This window comes from Leptonotus elevatus, chromosome 12 (assembly GCF_054856555.1).
Source record: "Leptonotus elevatus isolate MCC_2025b chromosome 12, RoL_Lele_1.0, whole genome shotgun sequence".
Lineage (NCBI taxonomy): Eukaryota > Metazoa > Chordata > Actinopteri > Syngnathiformes > Syngnathidae > Leptonotus > Leptonotus elevatus.
The window spans coordinates 7238859-7258865 of record NC_141250.1 but is presented as its reverse complement, the minus strand read 5'-3'; the positions used below and the strand labels follow the sequence as shown (position 1 = coordinate 7258865).

Genomic DNA, 20007 nt, shown 5'->3' with positions numbered 1-20007 from the left:
GTGGTACAATGTGTACTCTGTGCAAGTCAAGGCGGAAGCTAATTGAACTAAGATGCTTCTTCCATCACTCCAAGTCAATGACTCTTTCTCTGTGCCTTGTCTGATTGAGGCAGCCATGCGTGGACGCACATTGCTACAAAGTGAGACAGGTCGCTGCTTTTAATTTCAGAACATCACGTGGTGCCACTAAAATGTCAGACAAGACTGAAATAAAAGAGTGTCACATTTGACTGCAGATGTAAAGATGCTGTTTTTCATGTGCGTCTTTGTTACTTGTTCTGTTAGCTTGTATTTCGATTCACCTTACCCACAGACAATAATATAAATAAATAAATACTATTTCTGGTGCCAAACCGTTATTAATTTTATTATTGTAGGATCATGTCTTAAGTGAAATTTTAACATTCTCACCTAAACGAGCTAACAACTGTAAAGCGATCGGAATAGCCAAACCCAGCACGGCTAGCCACGATTCTCATCCTCTTAGACCCGCACAGACATATGACTGTCACCTTGTTAGCTAAATATTTTATTGCTGTGGAGCAGCGACAGAACAGCAGCAGATGGGAAAGTTCTCTAGTAAATGAGTCGATTGGAGACGAGATCAAGATGTCAAAAACAAGTGATTAATGGTTAGTCGATTTCAAGCTTTAAACACCAATACGGAGTAGAATAGGCGACTCCTCGAATCAGCTTAACTTTTATAGTCAGGACAGACACACATGTATAAATCACTTAAGTCATATTAGCGCCACTTAATGTTCTATGGTCATCACACTTTTTTTTTTTTTTGTACAATGAGATTTCAGAAATATCTTTGTGAACCCGGGTATTCTACTCACCGTATGTAATAATAATCAAAGGTTACCTACAATATTGTCTCCTGTCCAGGCCTCGTTTTATGTCTTCTGTATATCAAAGGTCCGTTTTCCCTCTACTACCAGGTCATGGTTACTGCTCATGCGGACGCTGTATCTGTGAGGAGGGTTGGTTTGGCAAGCAGTGCCGCTTCCCCAGGTCATGTGACATAAGTGACGCCCAGAGCAAGGAGCTGTGCGAGACCACCGATGGAGTCCTCTGCAGTGGCAAAGGTAACTTATATGAATATTAGCAATCATTTGAAATATGTTATATCATTTATTATAATTCAGCAATCGTAACACTGTAATTATAGTGCATGTGCAAGCCATGTTTCTGTAAAGTTCAACTTCTGATTATTTTATCTATTTATTAATGCTAGCTATACTAATAATAACAACTAGGAGACTGCATATTCTCAGTTGAACTATTTATGCCAGAAAGATCGAGTACACTGAATGTGGAAGAAGGTCTAATCTGTCCAAAATGGTTTCTCCTCTGATGCTCTCTTGGCTCTTGGCTGCCCACCCACATGGGGGACGGCTCAGCCTAGCCTAGGGCATATGCAAACTAGCCTAGAGCGCCAAATTGCAGGGGAAAAAAAAGAAAAAAATATACAAAATATTTTTCCCCTCAGGTTTTCTAAAATAAAATATGTAAATGACCCTGCAAATATTTTTGTTTTTGTATTTTTGTATTGCAGAATTGCGTTATTTTATTGTGCTATTATAATATAGTTGATACTTTTATTTTGAAGGATACAGGAAAAGGTCTCATAAACCGGTAGGAACTGACGTAAGTAACCGACGTACTGCCATACCATTAGTAGCGCCGTCTTATGGTCACCCTATCCAACTGTAAACAGGCAGCGTGCACGTTTCTTATGACTTCTAGTCCAAATAAATATGAGATCATGACCTGGCACCCTGAATTTGACCTGCTGCTGCTGTTTACAGTGAAAAGTAGGGGGAGGGGTCGCACATTATCTCAGAGTGTTAGCGCTATTGATAGATGGATGGCTCGCTTATGTTGTTGTCTATACATCAAAAACCTTTACAATGAAAAGGTCCAAGCCCTCAGGTACTGCATTAAGAAAGCGACAAAAGGAGGAGGAGGAAAAACGGGCCCAGGGTAGAGGCATGTATGTCAGTCAATCAGATTTGTCTATAAAAATAAACATCAAAATAGCGTTAATTTTCGTCAATTTCACGAAGTTTCCCATCAATTGTTAACAAAATGCCCGTCTGTCATTGACTTCATTATATTTAGGACTTTTTATATATGTCTTACACAAATATATTGTACATAGTTTGAAGACATTTTGTAGTTAATAATGTCAGCACAAATTGCACTAAACAGTTGTATTGCACTGTAATTATGCTATTTATTTGTATTACTTGTAGTCTGGGGGGGGGCTACAATCTACACTTTCGCCTAGGGCACCAAATCACCTAGGGCCGGCCCTGGCCTAGCCCATGTGAAAAAGTGTGACCGGATGGTCTTAACTGGTTTCAACTAGAAAAGTGCGCCAGTGCAGATCGATGGGAAGACTCCAAGCCAAGACAGGTCACAGCAACAACAGCCTAGCTCAAGTCACCTATCATTAAGAGGCCTCATCTAACATTTCTAAGAACACTGCCCCGTAAAATTTTCCATTTTCCTGGTCTTGGATTCACACTTGAGAGGAAAGTTAACTGTATATGTTTGCTAGGCTTTGAGTTAATAATCTAACAAGCTCGGATTGTCCAATTCGTTAGCACTTTGCTGGGTTGTTGAGTGTGGGTCCGCACATAAAAAGAAACACCTAAGGAAACGTTAACTCTTCATTAAACACAGCATCATACGGTTTTCAGTCTGCAGCTGCATGGCTACAAACACTTTAGTAGCTACATTTTTTTCTCTCTCCTTGTTTTTTTAGCCTTATTTTCTATAATTAGCAATATGACCGGCTTGTTACCAACACTCCTTTTTGTGTTGTGATAAATTTAGCATATGTTTTTGCGTCAACAATTAATAAACTACGCAAGGAGCATAAAGTAGAGCAAAATTCAAAATTAAGTGATCGAAAATCAATTACAAAACAAGGAGGGAGGGTCAGCAATTGCAAAACGAGGAGTGAGCGTCCACAACAGCGCAATCAGACGATTGCATTAGCAAGAGCAAAATAAAGATGGAATTTAATTCATTGTCAAATGTTGTTTCATGTTGCAGGGTCCTGTCACTGTGGCCAGTGCATCTGTTCCACCAAGGACTGGTGGGTGTCTGGAGAGTACTGCGAGTGTGACGACAGAGAGTGTGACAAACATGACGACCTTGTCTGCACAGGTACACCGGCTGAACCAAAATTTCATACGATTTTATACAAAAGTGCCGAACTGTATGTGCTATGGCCTTTATTCCACTGAGCTTAACATAGCTCGATTTATAATTTTCCTTTGGCAAACGTAGGCACTACTAGTACCTTTTTAGGTATTTTTCTAGTAAGATTTGACTTTGGTGACTTTTGAAAATGACAATGGATTTTTTTTTTTTAAGTGTAGCTAAAGGAAACCCCTATTTGGTTTATTTCCCCATGTAACTTGTGACAGTCCAAGTGATGCTCCCAGAGAGGGTCCTGGTGTGAAAAGATGTACCTTGTTAAAAAAGTCCTTGTCATTCACAGCTTTTCCTTTCTACGTCATTGCAGGGAACGGACTGTGCAACTGCGGCACCTGCGAGTGCTGGGACGGCTGGACCGGGAACGCTTGCGAAATCTGGGTGGGGGCCGAGTACTGAGACCTGAACGGTGACAACGAAGAACCAAAGCTTGGAGAAGCAAAACATGGACTTGGTTTTATTTCTTGTATTGTACTGGCTACAAGCTTCTTTTTTTGTGTAAAATTGGTTTTCTGCAAATCTTTTGATGAATACACATCTGTTTGTGTTTATTTTAAATGACATACATAAAACACATATACGGCTGATATGCAAAATGATGCCAGTTGACAAATTAACACAAATGAAGCATTGGAGGCAGACAGTTAGCGTTGTTTGAGCGTTTTTATTTTTTAAATAATAAAACATTAAATGTGCCGCATGACACAAGATTTTGCATGGAAAACAATGCGAATAAGACCTTAAACATACATACATGGTTACAAATTTGGTTTATAACATGACATAACTCCAAATGGGCATACTTGCAATGGTATATAGTATTATATATTTGTTTTTAAAAAATAAATCATTTCAACAGTGACTCTTTCTTTAACCTTCCCTAAAAGAACGAGACTCAGACTTCCAGGTCTGGATATTCCTCAGACTTAAGAGGGGAAAATTGATAGGACATACATGCACTAAATGCACTAAAGTATTGGGACATGTTAAACCGGAAATGGAAGTAAATATAGCTGATCTCCTGTTTGCATGCCCAACAGTGTCCACTCAGGTGGGAATCCTCATCCATTCAGAGAAGCATTTATGAGTTGATGGGGTTTAGATCAGGGCCCTTAGAGGCAAGGTGATTACCTAATTGTTTAAGCATGTTTTCCAACCCTTTTATCCGTAAAGTGCCGCACTTGAAAACGGGGACCAATCACAAAACTTTTTTGCCCCATAGACTTTTTTTTTTTTTTATATACAAATGAGTATTAGGTCACACTGAAAATAACCAAAATATTTATACAATGAGCATAAAGTTGTAAATTTACAGAGAATAGATTTGGAATTTTATGAGAAAAAAAAACCTTATGAGAAATAGGTATGTTACAGAAATAGTCGTAGTTTTTAGAAAAAATAAGTCGTACTCCTGAGAGTTAGATAAACGTTTTAATTAAAATAATAAAAAAATAAAGACATTTTTCATAAGCCATGTCTAAGAGGCCACACGGTTAATTCATAAATATGTGAACAGTAAACACTAAATGCAGTAAATCACTCTTCTTCTTTTTTTACCATTCCACTGGGCGGCACTGGCAATGATTGAAGTTAACTGTGACCACTCCCACAACAGCGCAGCTATAACTCTCACAGAGCTGCCAGCTTGTTAATTTTATGAGAAAAAATATCAGATGAAAAAATAAAGTCATAATGTGGGGGAATAGTCCAAGTTACATTTTGGTACTGCTATTTTTCCATTATTTTCAGTGTGTTCCTAATACTCCTCCATAATCCCAGTAACATACCGTGTTTGTTATCTCTTCCAGGTTAAAAAATACACTCTATTGCACATTACGTAGTAAATTTACAGCACTCTCTCACATAAATATTCAATGTGTGTATGCATGTACATCAAACTAACTGTACAGTGTCGACAAACCTTTGCATATATGTAGTTTTAAAAAAAAATGTAGCGATACATACCAACAGTTGGTGATAGACATCCTACGTTACATGCAGTTCGTCGACACCTTTCTCTCCACCATGCAAACAAATGGGACAGAATGATCATAATAAACAAGTACGTGCAAGGACAGTACGCCATACAGGATGAAGGGAGTTGACGTCACACATGACCCGTATCGGGAAAATTGGAGAAATGAAAGTGGCTAAGTGGGTCCAAACACATTTTAACATAGCAGCCATTTACAAAATTGAAGTTGGCCTCGGGTTTGCCTTTGAAGTTGAATTGAAGGCAACTGGACCTTTATCAATCAAGAAGAAATCAAATTGCCTTAGAAGTTGGATAGAAGGCAAGTAACTTCTTGGTTGTTTCAAAGTTGTCAAATTTGAGAAGCAGTCTAGTTTTTTTTAGAAGTTGAATAAATGGCAATGGGGTTGACTTCAACTAAGAAGAAGTCTAAATTCCTGCAGTTCAAAGATAGGCAACTGGTACAGTTGTGAAATTCCATTCCATTTCAAGTTGAATACAAGGGAACGGAAGGTCCTATTGGTTGTTAAACAACCAATACTTTGTCTAGTTGTCTTTCAACGCTAAATTAGAGTCCAGTTCAACAAGAAATATGTCTAGCTGTCTTTAAAGTGTAGTAGAAGACAACTAGAATTCTTCTAGAGGTCCAATTACCTTCTCTTCCACTAATGGCGGATTGCCATGACCTGGATGACTGAGAATTTACACAAATCCAGTCCCAAATGCATCTACAGTGATTTCCAGCTCTTGCATCATACTAGCAATTCATACCTCATATCCTAGGTTGGTCGTATCTTATTCTGATAAATGTAAAGATTTTCTCAACCTAAAAGAAATAGAAGTAGTTGGAAAAGCCCGATCCAAGCAAGACAAATGTCAAGGATTAGTCATCATCTGCTAACAGTCATGACGAGAGTAACAATCGTGAAAGTGCAGAATAGCTTGTGAGGGTGCCGTAGCCTGCAACATGCCCATGTCAAGTCCTACACTACGTAAATCCCGACACCTCTGAAAATACATGCACGTGACTAATTGAAGGTAGACAAACCTTTGCAAAAATGACATCAAGTTAAGACCTTTCGAAGGAGTAAGAGAGCAGGGCGGCGGTCACGCAACGATCTCAGAAGGGTTCGGAAACAAAAAGCTATCACAGTGAAAGCAGTGATTACTTGAGAGGATTTTCAGAGAATCTTCCTGGTTGGTGGGGGAAGCCTTTGGTCATTTCAGAGTGAGCAGGGTGATTCTCGCAATGCTAACGATGCTACGTGTCCTGTATATGGATGGTTGGGTGGTCGGGTAGGCGAGGCACCTTTGGCCCAGTGGGGGCTTGGAACCTGTTTTTGCATGCCGGGAAAAATCAAGGTTGAAAACAGGCACGTGATAGGCCAGAATGATCAGTACTGGACTCTGCATGCTGAGCTAGGACACGATTCCTCTTGTTTAAAAACTTTTGAGTAATCCCCCCCTTACCTTTTTATTATACAATGAAAATGTTACAATACATATTACATTGTTGCTGCAAAAGAGACAGAACACAAGATCAACCATGCTTTAGTTTGTAAATGCAGCCGGTAAATGTTGAAAATGTGGACGCCGCCACTGAAAGGCTGTCTGCCACTGTCATACAGATTATCTCGGCCAATATTCTCAAGCCTAAGGAATTCAAGAAGTCGGAGGCCCAAAAGGTCGAGAGATATTCCTACAGCCCACGCTTGGAAATAAACTTCAAGAAAAATAGATTTAGCAGAGAAGGCGGACTGCTGAACTGAAGCTTGGTGGGGGACTTGTGTGATATGTAGACACCATTCCCATACAGCGCTTTTCCCGCCCACATACATTTTTTGCAAATGTGTTCACGGAGAGTCCCATTGCACTGATTGTTGCCGTGGTGGTAACTAGCACTCCATCACCAATTGCAGGTGCTGTTAAACTAAAACATAAATACATACAACATTTTTGGGTGTCAGTACGCGGCCGTTTGCGTGTGTTTCTAGGGCCAAAGTGTAAAGTGTGAGACTGGTTCTAGAAAAGAGAAGAGCGGAAGGGGAACATACTCATTAAAAAATAGGGGACAGTTGTCCAGATATTTACTCAATCTATACAGCCGCTATCCCAGAACATAGCTGGTGAACTGTGGTATAGAAAATAGGTCTGCGGGTGCACAGACTTCCTCTGCAATAGGGCATCAAAGAAAGGAATACGTTTTTTGTTTTGTTTTTTTGTTTTTGTATGAACCCTCAGCAAGCAAAGTGGCTGTAAAACACACGTTCACACCACAACCTCACAGTTCCAGAAGAATTTTTAAAGGCATTCCAGGATCAGAGAGGTCCGTTATTGTCCTCCGGTACTAGGGAAATCCCCCACTACCCTCCCAGTACCCTTCCCCAGCCTCAACCGAAGAATCCGTCCACCAGACAGCTGGAATAAAGGGTGAGGACAAGGCAGAGACAAAGGTGGGGGAGCCAGAGAAGAAAGGGAGGAAAGGTTCTCCCGGATCCAGCGAGGGGGAAAAGGCCTTCCGCCATCGCCCCGGCACACAGCAAACAGTCAAGGGGGGGAAGTGGGGCGTGGTTATGTGGCGGGTTTGTCAGGCTTGCTTACAGGTTTACCTCCGTTCATCACCACAGGCTCACTTGTGCTTTTACTGGCTGGGACCGCCACTTTGGGCACTGTCTCTCCAACGTCGTGCAGGGATGGCTCTCGGTACATGGCGACTGCGGACGCAAGGAGAGATGGCATTCGGTTAGTTCGTTTGTCGTTAGACACAACCAAAATTGAAGGGGCAAAATAGTCGTAAGAGAAGTTGTACTAGAATCAAGAGGCTGGATGACTTGTTGTGTCACTTTTTGTCATAAAAGAAATATGCTTTGAAAGTCATACAGGTTTAACTGTCATCCGTCCCACAAGACGACAGCAAATCTTGTGAGACTTCAAAATATATTGGGTACCATTAAGATTAGCACAGATAAATAGTCAGCTTCAAAGTCAGTAGATCTGGCTTCAAATTTCATTTGGAACCGCTGCGCTGTGAGTTTGCATGTTCTCCCAGTGTTGCATGGTTTTTCGCCGAGTGCTCTGCTTTGCGTCCACATACTGAATTGTCCATTGGTGTGACAGTGAATGTGGTTTGTCTTTATGTGCTCTAGGATTGTCTGATATCTAGTCCAGGGGTGTACCCCACCTCACGCTTAAAAAGTCAAGTGCCAAGGTTGATAACAGCACAAAAGGTTATTGTTTCATTCATCATTTCTTGGCTTGTTAATTTGTGTCTCAATTTCTGTTAACAGTACATCCTTTCTCAGCCGAGGTACTAATCTATTTATTTTTCAAAAAAACAGATACTTAGTTTTGGATAGAGTGACAAGACGTCACAGTTTAACCAGGACAGGTTTTGAGTCTTGTGTCCTGAATTCCGGCGGATTTAGCCAGGACCATTGTTTTGTCCTGTTTTTACGCAGGCCCTGTCCCGATTTTGGGGCATAGCGTTTCATATGACAAAGCCATTAAAAATGAATTTAACTGTTACATTCCATCCTATTTATTTTCACATTCAAGTTGAGGTTGTTCTCATTCGCAGCTAATCGCTAACAGAGGTGTTTTCGTCATACCGGACTAGAACTACTTCCTGCCTCTGCGTCTGAAATGTAACCCGACTAGCCTAAATGCTGCGGTCGCCGGTCAGACACAACCGAAATTGAGCTTTTTTGGCGGCATATTTTAAATGTTATATGGCAGGAACAGCCAGCTTCCAAAAGTTTCGGGACCACGTAAACAAGGTTGGATGATGGTGAGTGCATTGTTTGTTTAGCACTGTTTAACTGATAGCATTTAGCATGAGCTAAAGCAATAACACCACCACTAGTCATCAGATTGACTGGCGATTAAATTTGTTATAAATAATTCCTAGCGAGAATTTATATATTTGATCATCAGTGAAATTGTAGTGTAATTTAGAAAATCTAGTCACCCTAGTTTTGGATCTCAGATGTACCTAATGTTGTAGCTTTAAAAACAACCTGTACCTTCTAATGGTTTGGGCAGGAAGTGAGCGGCTGGTTTGGTTTTCTTCACTCGGTTCCCCTTCATGGCTTGACCCTCTTTATTGAGACCGAGGAACCAGGCCCGACCTGACTCCTGCTGTCGGTACAACATGGATGAGTAGATGACGTAGTAGTTTTCGAACACGGACTCTTTGAATTTGCACTCTGCTGTGAACAGCTCCTGCAAAGACATGCACACACAAACAAGCACCCGCATGAAAGTTAAATTTTTCTGTAATAACAAGAGACGATCATGTAACCCACGCAGGGACATATTTTATGATTTAGTTTTTTTGCCTTTAACTGAGGTCATCTGCCTCTCTGCATTATACAGTACATACCTGATGTACAGTACAGCAAAAAAAAAAACACCAGTGAAATGGATGTCTACTTGTCGTGAAGAGGAAGTACGTCATTTGCAATGTTCATTATATAACACTAATCCAGATTCGTGTGAAATGCAACTCTCATTCCTACTGCGATTATTTGGCGACCAGTCCAGTGTGTGCGCTCAAAGTCACCTGGGATGGTTTCCAGCTTGCCCACAACCTTAATGAGGACAGGAGCTATAGAAAATGGATGGCTATTGTTTGCTTGATCCTTGATGTTTCATTTGAGTTGAATCCACAAAAGAGTTGCTTTCTTCTTAGCAACTTGTTAGCGTCGCCTCGTGAGCCCTTGTGCAAATGATGATCGAGCTAACCGAGCGGCTCCTCTGTCCTCCGTACACGCCTCGACGTGGCAAAGACAAATGAAGCCGCAAGGCGCCACATCTCTTCTTCGCTGACGCCCATTCATCTCTGAGCAGAAGGGTAATAAAAGCGTTTCCGCATTGTCCGCCCCTGCTCGGGCTAAAAATAAAGGGCCGCATCGCGGTGCGTTAATCAAGGCACTTTGGGCACATCTGTTAGGTGAAAGTCACACACTCGTGCTGGCTTGCAAACTACTTATATTATCACGTAAAAGTTAATGGATTCCAAATATTGTCAGGACACTGAAAAGATTAACATGAATGCTGCTGTTGAGGCAGTTGTTTTTTTGAAAAGATTACCATGATTTGTTCTGCCCCTTTCCAAAAAGTATCCACAGCATACGACTCGCTATTCACCAGCAGCGTCCAGGAATTAAAAACCTTGAAAGAGTTTGGCTTTAACTACAGGCGCTTCTATTCAACAGGTGGAGATGCGCTTGTTTACTTGCAAATTGAGGAAAAGCACGTGGCTAAAGCTAATCTGTGGCAGGGTTTTTACTGTACTTTATGGACCTGGATTGCCCAACACTGTTTGCAAGTCAGCATAACTGAGCGAATACCAAAAACCAAAGGGTAAGTGATGCCCCCAAACAGCTTGCTGATTCACTATAGAGACTACGGCATAGCAGCCAAACATTTCAGCAAAGAAGATATTTATGTGGAGACGGTATCCTAAATAGGGGGGCCAGACGTCCTGATTTAAGCCGGACAGTCCTAATTTTCACTTTACTTTTCTCGCAATAAATGAAATCCGCGAAGTAGTTATAGCTTTATTATGAATGTTTTAAGGCTTTAAAACCTCTCACCACACAGTTTATACACTTTTCTCTTTGAGGCATTTTCTCACATTTCTCTCTTTAAACATTCTCAATGTTCAAACCTTCATAAATTGTATAAAATAGGCACATTACTGTAAAAAAAAAAAAACAGCATGCAAAATTGCACAAAAAAATCTGCGAAACAGCGAGACCGTGAAAAGTGAACTGCTTTATAGCGAGGGAACACTTATTAATTTTTTGAAATATGTCCTCCTTTTTGACCTTATGGAAGTGGCCACCCTAATCCTGAATAACAACGAGCGTCCAGTACATGCCGATGTTTGATTGCATAACAATTTTGTGTAGGCATATTTACGCTACGCAATTTGTCCATTCTGCCCAGTTTGCCGTAGTTTCTCCATATTATTCATTGGTTTTGAATTCTATTTGAACTTTACTATAAACATAAAATCTCGCTAACATGCTTTAATATTGATAAAAGAAACGGTGCATGCATAAAAAAAATTATCCCCTCTAACCCTTCCACTCCCCCCATTCCCCATTTGAGTAAATAAACCTCATGGCCACTGTTAATTAAAACACAGTATAATATAATATTAGTGGTGTTAACACATCATCATTTTCTTTTTGTCAAAAGGCTCAGACACCTTCTGGGTGTTTGGTTCTCCCAGCACTTAAGTGTTCACTAAAGTCTTCCCAAAGAGTGGCATCCCTTTTACACTGGCCCAGGCAGTTTGCCTGACTCGTTCGACAAGAACAAAAATTTCACTACTCTCAGTCCCAGATGAATTTGAGGTCAAAGGTATGTATTTTCCTTTGGATGAGTACAACAACGCAAAGAATGAATCATGCTTTCAAACAGTAGCTGAAGGAAGTCGATTGGATTTTTTTTTTTAACAACACCATCTAACCGCCAGTTGTTAAAAGTACCAACTTTAATCCTTGACTGGCTTAAACTAATAGGATTGCATCACAAAAACTCCTGCATCCCCCCCACACACCCTCTGGTCCCCTATGCTTTTCCTGGGAGCTGACAGTCGAGGAGGAGAGGCCATTTCAATTGAGTGCATGTCTCCTGAAAGCAGCCGCCAGCACTCAGCCTCAGTGCACGAGCATCGGGCGAGGACACAAAAGGATTCCCCCCTGACACTCGGCCTTCCCTCCGAGGAGACGAGGTGGCATGACCACAGTGTAAAGATGGAATGATTCAAGCAGACAGCGCAAAAAAACAAGCAGCCTGAACAGCCACGGTGCAGCCAAGCTAGATTCTGTGTCGAAAACCAACTGTACTTTGAAATGAACAGGGAATTAAAGATACAGTGTAGATCCAGCCATTGGGATTGTGATGAGTGCTTAGTGATAGAATGTATCTTTAAAAGCGAGTTTAGCCAGATTTATACTCATGGGTCATGGTTGGGGCGGTACGCTTATGGGGAATATTCTGGTTGAACTGACTGTGAAATCTTGGGATTTGTTTGGGAAGTTTTCTAGGCAAGACAGGTTTTCAACATCATTTATTTCTTTGTTTTATACATTAGTGTTGTGACTTATTCTAGACTAGTCCTGTTTTTAAGGGAATGTTCATGTCATCTCTATCTTACACATCTGAAATATGGAGCACAAAGAAAAGTTTTGGTCTACATCCCCGTTTGGATATAGTCTGGGCTAGTTTAACTACAACCCCAGTTTTAAAGAATAATGGACCCTGCACGCGGGAGGCGACAAGTGACAGCGAAATACGCACCCTGTCGCCTCCCATGTCAAACTTGACACACGGGAGGAGACAAACGACAGCGAAATACTTACCTCGTCGCCTCGCAGATCTTAACGTGGTCGATAAGCAGCCGCGACGGCGGCAGCAACAGACGTCACTCTTACAACAGATTTGCAGATTTGATTGTCAATTAAATTGAAGGGAATCTAAACGTTTTCATTGTAAACACAGAAGTTTCACTATAGTACGTTATTCCAGTATGAAGATCTATTTCCTATATAATTTTTTTATTATTATTATTATTGTTATTATTATTGGCGGCACGGTGGCTGACTGGTTTGCACGTCCGCCTCCCAGTGCAGAGGGTGTGAGCTTGAGTCCAGGCTACGGCCCTCCTGGGTAGAGTTTGCATGTTCTCCCCATGCCTGCGTGTGGTTTTTTTCAGATTCTTCGGTTTCCTCCCACATTCCAAAGACATGCATGTCAGGTTAATTGAACACTCCAAGTTGTCCATAGGTGTGATTGTGAGTGTGGATGGTTGTTCATCTCTGTGTGCCCTGCGGTTGGCTGGCAACCAGTTCAGGGTTTACCCCGCCTACTACCCGAAGCCGGCTGTGATTCTCTTATTTTTACTCTGTGGTCTGAAGAAAAATATATCCCTAAAATAAAATCCCAGTATACCCTGGGCCTTGTCTATTCTACAATTATGTATGACGGGTAAAATCTGGGTTAGATATTATCTTATTTGGGGGAATAGCCTGGTATATGGAAGTATACAAACTTGTGATACTCCAGTTATTACCCTGTAGTAAGCACAAGTATATCCCTGGGATAAGGTACAAGCACAATATGTTAAATTAGGGAAGAGCATATTCTGGACCACACCAGTTTTAGGTAATATTCTGATCAATTTAAATTGTATACTTTTGGTAAAAGGTTGCAACATTTCAATTTGGTTTAGGGAATATTATGTTCACATCATAAGGTTAGGTTATTTTGGCTCACTTACAGTACAGTTTATGAACTACATATTTTGGGCTGCTGTATTTTATGATCTTGGGTTAAAGTTAGATTAGGGTTAAGAAAAAAAGTTATTTTCCCCAAAGTTTTGGAGTATGCCACTTTAAACTAATAATCTTTGTTATCATCCAGTCCATAGCGTACAATTAGGGGATATTCTGGTTTAATTAAGTTTATGTGCTAGTGATATGACTGAGGACCTGTTTGTACCCTAAGTTTAGTATATGTTCTACAAAGATTTAGGTTGTGATGTACAGTATTTTGGGAGTCAGGTAATATCTTGGTTTGGTGCTGTTAATGTGTTGGTGATATGTGAGTTCATGATTCATGTTTATGGCATTTTGTGGAACATAGGTTTTGCTTATACATTGAGTTCGAGCTGCTTTTGATGTTTGGGATGGACCTGCCAGGTAAAAGCAGAATTTTAAAAAAAACGTCAATATCTTACTCTAAGAATGAAGTGCATTACAAAGGGACATCAGAAGGCTTCACAGTCCCATAATTCAGGGTAGTCTATTTTTTTTTCTACATAAACCAATGCCACAGATGAAAGACATACATAATAAGTCTCAATAACCTGCTGGCCTGCAGAGTGAACGCACATCTCTTCACATTCAACTCGCACAAGCTGTCGTGTCGACTCGCTCGCAGCATGGGGGAGGGGGCTCACTTCACGTTTGAGAAAATACATTTTCATGCTTTTCAGCCTTTCTAAAGCTCTCTCACACTTATTGATTATTTGCATCTCCTGGGGGAGGAAATTTCATAAAATGTTCCTTTCAATTCTGCCATGGAAATGGGAAAAAAAGAAAGAACGCCTGTGTAGAAGGAGAGGGGGGGGGGGGGGCTACAGCTATTACACATCGGCAGACGAGTGGAGCACTGTGGGCTTTTCTGTCACTGTGAAAGAATCCCCATCCTTCACACACACCCACACTTTGATCCAAGCGGCTGAGAACAGCATGAAGGACACGGCAAAACAACGCAAAGCCGCTGAAAGGTTTGAGCTGTGATAAATCAAAACAACTCCTGTCGCTGCAAGGATGTATAAGAATCCACACATATTCTTTATATTCATTTTGACTCTCCTTAAATGGAATGCAAAAATGGACTGAGTAGAATTGAGACCAAGCAGGTTATGATATTCACTTCTCAGGAGGCCTGAAAAACGGCATTGAGATTGCATCCCCAAAGAGAGTGAGCCATTTTCAATGTTTTTACGTAGAATTACCAATAGTATAGCTTTTTGAAAAAGAATAAGAATTTTACAAAAATGTGACTTATTGTGGCAGCGATAAATGCTGTCACTACCAAGCGGATAAATTAATCACACAAGTTTCCGTAATTAAATACAACTAATCATGTTTTTTACTTCTACTATTTTGTACGAAGCTTGTAACAGATATTTGAGTACGATTTTGCCATTGATGTAAAATCATCAAATGGAAAGTATACACATATGTATATATGTGTATATACATATACATATGTTCAAAGAGTGTTGTATTAGCTTTCTTTGATTTTTGAATATAATTCTCTTGTAGAATACAACTGTTGAACAAAACGGTCAAAACTGAAAATGTTCAAATGAAAATGTAAGACTTTCTAAAAATGTATATACAGTGTTCCCTCATTTTTCGTGGGTGTAACGTTCCATGCACAATTCCCATGAATTTCCATGAAGTAGATGACGGCGAGTTATGCTTCGACTGAGCCATAACGAAGCCACCACAAAGTTCATACCCTTCTAAACATTTGTTAACGTTGTAAATTTAATACGAAAAAGCAGCATAAATAAAGAATACAGTAAATCTGGCAGGGGTAAGGAGGCGGCGATGTTAGGCAGGTAGGTGGGTTGGGGGTTAATAATCTCTGAAAACTCCGCGATATAGCGAGGTAGAATCCAAGATAAACTCCGTCATGTATGAATTTTGGACCCAAATACAAACTCTTGATATAGTGAATCTGCGATAAGTGAACCGCTAAAAAGCGAGGGACCACTGTACAGTAGAGTGTAACACTTCAAACTTATACGTGAAAAGTTCCAAGATGAATATTTTCTACTACAAAGCCATCTTGGATGCAAACACTTGCTTGTTATACTCAAAATTTAAGCATAGTGAAATCAGTGATCCATGGTCACAGGTGTTGAGCACTGGCAGGCTTCGACTGTGCCTCGCCATTTGCTGCTCAAAGCGCAAACACTTCCATCTCTGCTCGCTATTTATGACCCTCGTTCCACCCTAATTGCCTTTCCATTGCATGAATGTCAAGCACCGTGCAAATACAAATTGCACACTCGTTGCCTCAAGAGCAGCGTTAATCTGTGAGTGAGTCGCAGCAGTCTGCGGCAGCTTGCAAAGCTGTCTCCAGACCTTAATTGAATGTGTGACACTCATGAGCCTGGACTCACAATTATTAGTATTTAGCAGGATTTTGAACAAAAACATCATGCTGTAATTAGTAGGTACTGACATTTTGGAGAGATGATTAATTATTTCTATTGATCAGAACGATAAATGTGAACAATACAGCATAGCCCCAACCAACTGTCCTCTTTTGGGAGGACCGACCATTTTCTTACGTCCTGTTCGGGCATCCGGGGGTTTTATAAATTCATGAAAATACCCAGTTGGCATTGCGGGACTAATAGAAGGTGAAGTACACTGTGTAACTGTGACTGGTACCACAATTTCAATTCCGGGACAAGTGTCCTCTTTTTTGGGGAAATGGAAATATGGTCACCCTACCAAAACAAGCAGCGTATATTACAAATGTAAGTAACAATAGATCTATATAAAATTTGGTGTACAGTACATCCATGATACAAAAACTTAATGAACATGCAGTTAGTGAACAATGTTGATTTTCAATTTGGTACGTAGCCTCAGTACAACCAATTTTGACAAATTGTTCAAATTTCTAACTTCACAGTCTTCCTTAATGTATTTAGATTCTATTAGATCAAATAACAATGATTGTGTTTAATTTTTGAATAAGATCAAATCAATTGTTGCTGTTCAACACATGTCTATTAACAGCTTTTAACAATGAGCTTAATTGGTCCACACTCCACTGATTACGTATTCTGTCTCAGTGTATCTGTCCGCAGCATCATTGACACATACGCCAACTAAGCCCTGTCTGTCTGTGGTTTTACTGGAGATGTCCTCAATGGACGAGGGACAGTCAGAATATGCTCCAGCTGACAGATCAATAGTTGGCAGCCCCAGCTAATATTATTAAAACACAGTATAATATAATATTAGTAAATATACATTGTAACACATTAACTTAAATGCTTGATCCTCAGGGTGTGGACCTTAGCAAAGCAAGGTGTCTTTGTCGCTGGCAGTACCCAACGCTTCAAAGTGCTAATGCTTAAAATAATATGGTTAATCTCTGCTAAAGCAATTACTATCTCCTTATTTGAAAACCCGACGGAAAAGTATTGGCACAAACAGCCGAGTACGCTACGTGTATTTCTCGTAAGTTTCTGAGTTTTTCTCTCGCAAATTGCCACTTAATCAGCAATAGAAAAAAGGTACGCTGTACAAAATGAAGCCATTCCACCCAGTGGACTCACAAACTGTGCTGATCTCATATAAAAAATGGGGCACTAATGTCATCTACTGGTGGTTGTGCACCAGTCAAGTTATTAGGTTAGCTAAACAAGTTACTTTGTTTTACTTTTCTTAATTTATTTCGCATTTGAGGGAAGCTTTATAATTAATACAATGCTACAAAATAAAATGGGGGAATACTCAGTGATGAAGGCCACGAATTGCGTTCCTGACCCAGAAAGAGATGGCAACGGCAGCACAGAGGACGTAAAAAAATAAAAATAAAGAAATGACCGCTAAACAAACCCGTGAAGTAGTTTTTACATCACTGTAGGGAGTTAAACAGGAGAAAGGCTCTATATTTGGCGCTAGCCGGCTTTGACGCCTACCTCTGACCTTGTTGTTCATTAATGCATGAGGCTGCTCCCCCGCCAGCCCTCATGACCCAAACTGTTTCTGACACTGCATTAAAGGTAGGAGAGAGCAACAATTTGGATATAATGAGCAAAACCTCCACGTTGCCCATCCGTCCCAACACCACCACCCATGGTACTCCCCCTGATGGGCTGGTAATTACTGCATGTAGCACACTTACTGAGACTGAAGGAATGTGAAAATATTATGGTCTGCACACGTGTTTTAGTGAGTCGGGGGATTTGTTAAAGTGCTAATAACGTACACTGGGACCTATTACGGCCAGGTTACGTTTAATTAATAGCAAAAAGTCTAACTGATATGATAATATTGGGCCAGAGATGTAGGCCTAGGCTGTTAGTAGTGTTAAAAAAATGTTGGGAAAACTAATACAAGTTTTATTTAGATGCATTTGTTGATCAATGTAACCAAAAATGTTCAATATATTTCCATGAAATTTGGTCAACTTTGCTTTGTCTGGATTGTTGGTTTGGTATGACAAAAGGTATTTAGTTTTTTAATCACATATATTCTGTTCCAATACAATTTGATCGGTTGACCAAAAGATAAAACTTTCATATTAATCTGGAATCAAAAACAGTCACAATCACCTTTACAAGGACAAAACTTTACTTTTCAGTAAATTGTCTTTGACCAGACCAACTGAGAAATGGATTGTTGGTTCGACAAAGGACAAAATGATTGACTTCTAGATATGGAGTATGGATATTGATCACTCTTATCACTATCATCACGGACTTCTGGTAGCTAAGACAGTTTGGAATGGTTTTGTGATGAAATGTGTTTTGAAGAATCATTAAAACCAGAGAAGGAATTGGAATTTATGATCATAATCAGCATCAGGATTATTTTTTTCAGGGAATGCAAGCATATAACTAAAGCAAGTGTAAAAAACAATGAAAATCATTGACATTGTTCCAGTGACAAAGTTCTATTCTGTTCTATTGTAATCTTGTTTACAAACTCTTCTGTGCTGCTGCTACTCTGTTCTGTTGACACTATTAATTCCATTAGCACTTTGCCTAGCAGATACAATAGTGACATGGTAATTCACCCATTCACACAGACACATTCATACACCAGTGGTCGGCTACTGCTATGCAGGGTGCTGCCCGGTCCACTGGGAGCAAATTAGGGTTGACTGTCTTAATCAAGGACACTTCAACATGGTCACAAGGGCTGAGGATCAAACCCACAATCTCCTGCACTGAGCCATGCCACCCTTTGTGCTAGGTTGCAGTCACTCCAAGCTGCAGGAAGTGAGCAAAAGCTATGACAAACGCACCTGCCCCCTGTGTAGTTTTTCTAGTTATGTTTCTTTTTTTTCTTTTTTTTTCTGGAGAGCTCAGTATTGTTCATTCGGTAATTTTACCGATTTGACATGTCATCATCATTGCTCTCTTTTTTTATTTTTATTTGTATTTATTTTTATTCTTTTTTATTTTGAATGTGGGTGATTGCGTGTATGTGCATGTGTGTGAGTGTGTATTCATTAGTTCACCTAAAACCTATTAAAAATCCCATACCGTTCACCTAAACCGAACACTTCAGAATCCAGCCAGAGTCGTGAGGCCGTCAGGAGACCCGAGGAAGGACCAAAGAAACAAAAGGAAAGTGAAATCCAGCACCGACCAGACACCACCCACCACCCACCAGGCCACCAACCAGAGTCCTTCACCAACACCAGAAACATCTCAATTCCAACAAATCAGGGAGACCTCAAGAGACCAAAGGAGAGACTGAGGAAAGGAAGGAAGGACAAACGAAGCAGAGTGAGATCCACAGACACCAGCCTCCACCGATTCAACGACCAGAGGAAGAGGCAAATTGTATCTGAGTTTCGATAGATGCTGGTGTGGTGGATCTGGCATGCATGAACATCTCCACCAAAGAGGGGAGCCGTCGACCCCTGCCAGGACTAGTTATGTTTCTTTCAAAAAGCTTTAACCTCAACAGTTGTACCACAAAGTATTACTTTCTTCACCTTAAAATGTATGTTTTAAATTCATTAACGACATATTTGGAATTCATGTCACAACTAAAACTGGACCAAAAGATAATATTTCTCCCTCATTCACTGATCATTCATATTTTTTCCAATCTAAAAGGCTTTGTCGTTGATTTATATTTCAATAATCACGCAAGAAACTACCAAAGATGATTGAGTGAATACTTTTGGAGGAAGTGCCTTTGTCATCCTCTCAGAAAAAAGGGAAATGGCATCTTCAGATTCAGTGCCGAGTTCGGTTACGTCATCTGATTTACCAGGGAATATTTGAATACAAATATTACACTGTAATAATATTGTTGAATACTGTGAAATCATTGCTTTTTTTTACTGTGTTGCTGTGATATTACAGGCTTTGTGATATAACAGGGTGTTTTTGATTGCAGGATTTTACTGTAAAATAACAGTTCAATGCTGTGAAGTCCAAGGATGCAGCGGTTTATACAGGTAGGCTATTCATTGGTGTATTACAGGGGAACTTAATCATAACA

The 20007-nt window shown here is 40.3% G+C and overlaps 2 protein-coding genes across 3 annotated transcripts in view; one reads left to right on the top strand and one right to left on the bottom strand.

Moving 5' to 3' along the window:
- The window catches only part of itgbl1 (integrin, beta-like 1), a 35261-nt gene extending 31165 nt beyond the window's left edge, over positions 1-4096 (top strand). Inside the window, exons 9-11 of the mRNA XM_086090945.1 lie at positions 945-1091; positions 3070-3183; positions 3545-4096. Coding sequence (XP_085947071.1) covers positions 945-1091; positions 3070-3183; positions 3545-3633 — 350 coding nt within the window. The 3' untranslated portion in view covers positions 3634-4096. The remainder of the gene's footprint in view (positions 1-944; positions 1092-3069; positions 3184-3544) is intronic.
- fgf14 (fibroblast growth factor 14) overlaps positions 3890-20007 on the bottom strand; it is a 93911-nt gene continuing 77793 nt past the window's right edge. For both annotated transcript variants that reach the window (XM_086090946.1, XM_086090948.1), the window contains exons 4-5: positions 9229-9427; positions 3890-7920 (exon numbers count right to left, since the gene is read on the bottom strand). In XM_086090946.1, the coding sequence (XP_085947072.1) occupies positions 7778-7920; positions 9229-9427 (342 nt within the window). In that variant the 3' untranslated portion in view covers positions 3890-7777. The remainder of the gene's footprint in view (positions 7921-9228; positions 9428-20007) is intronic.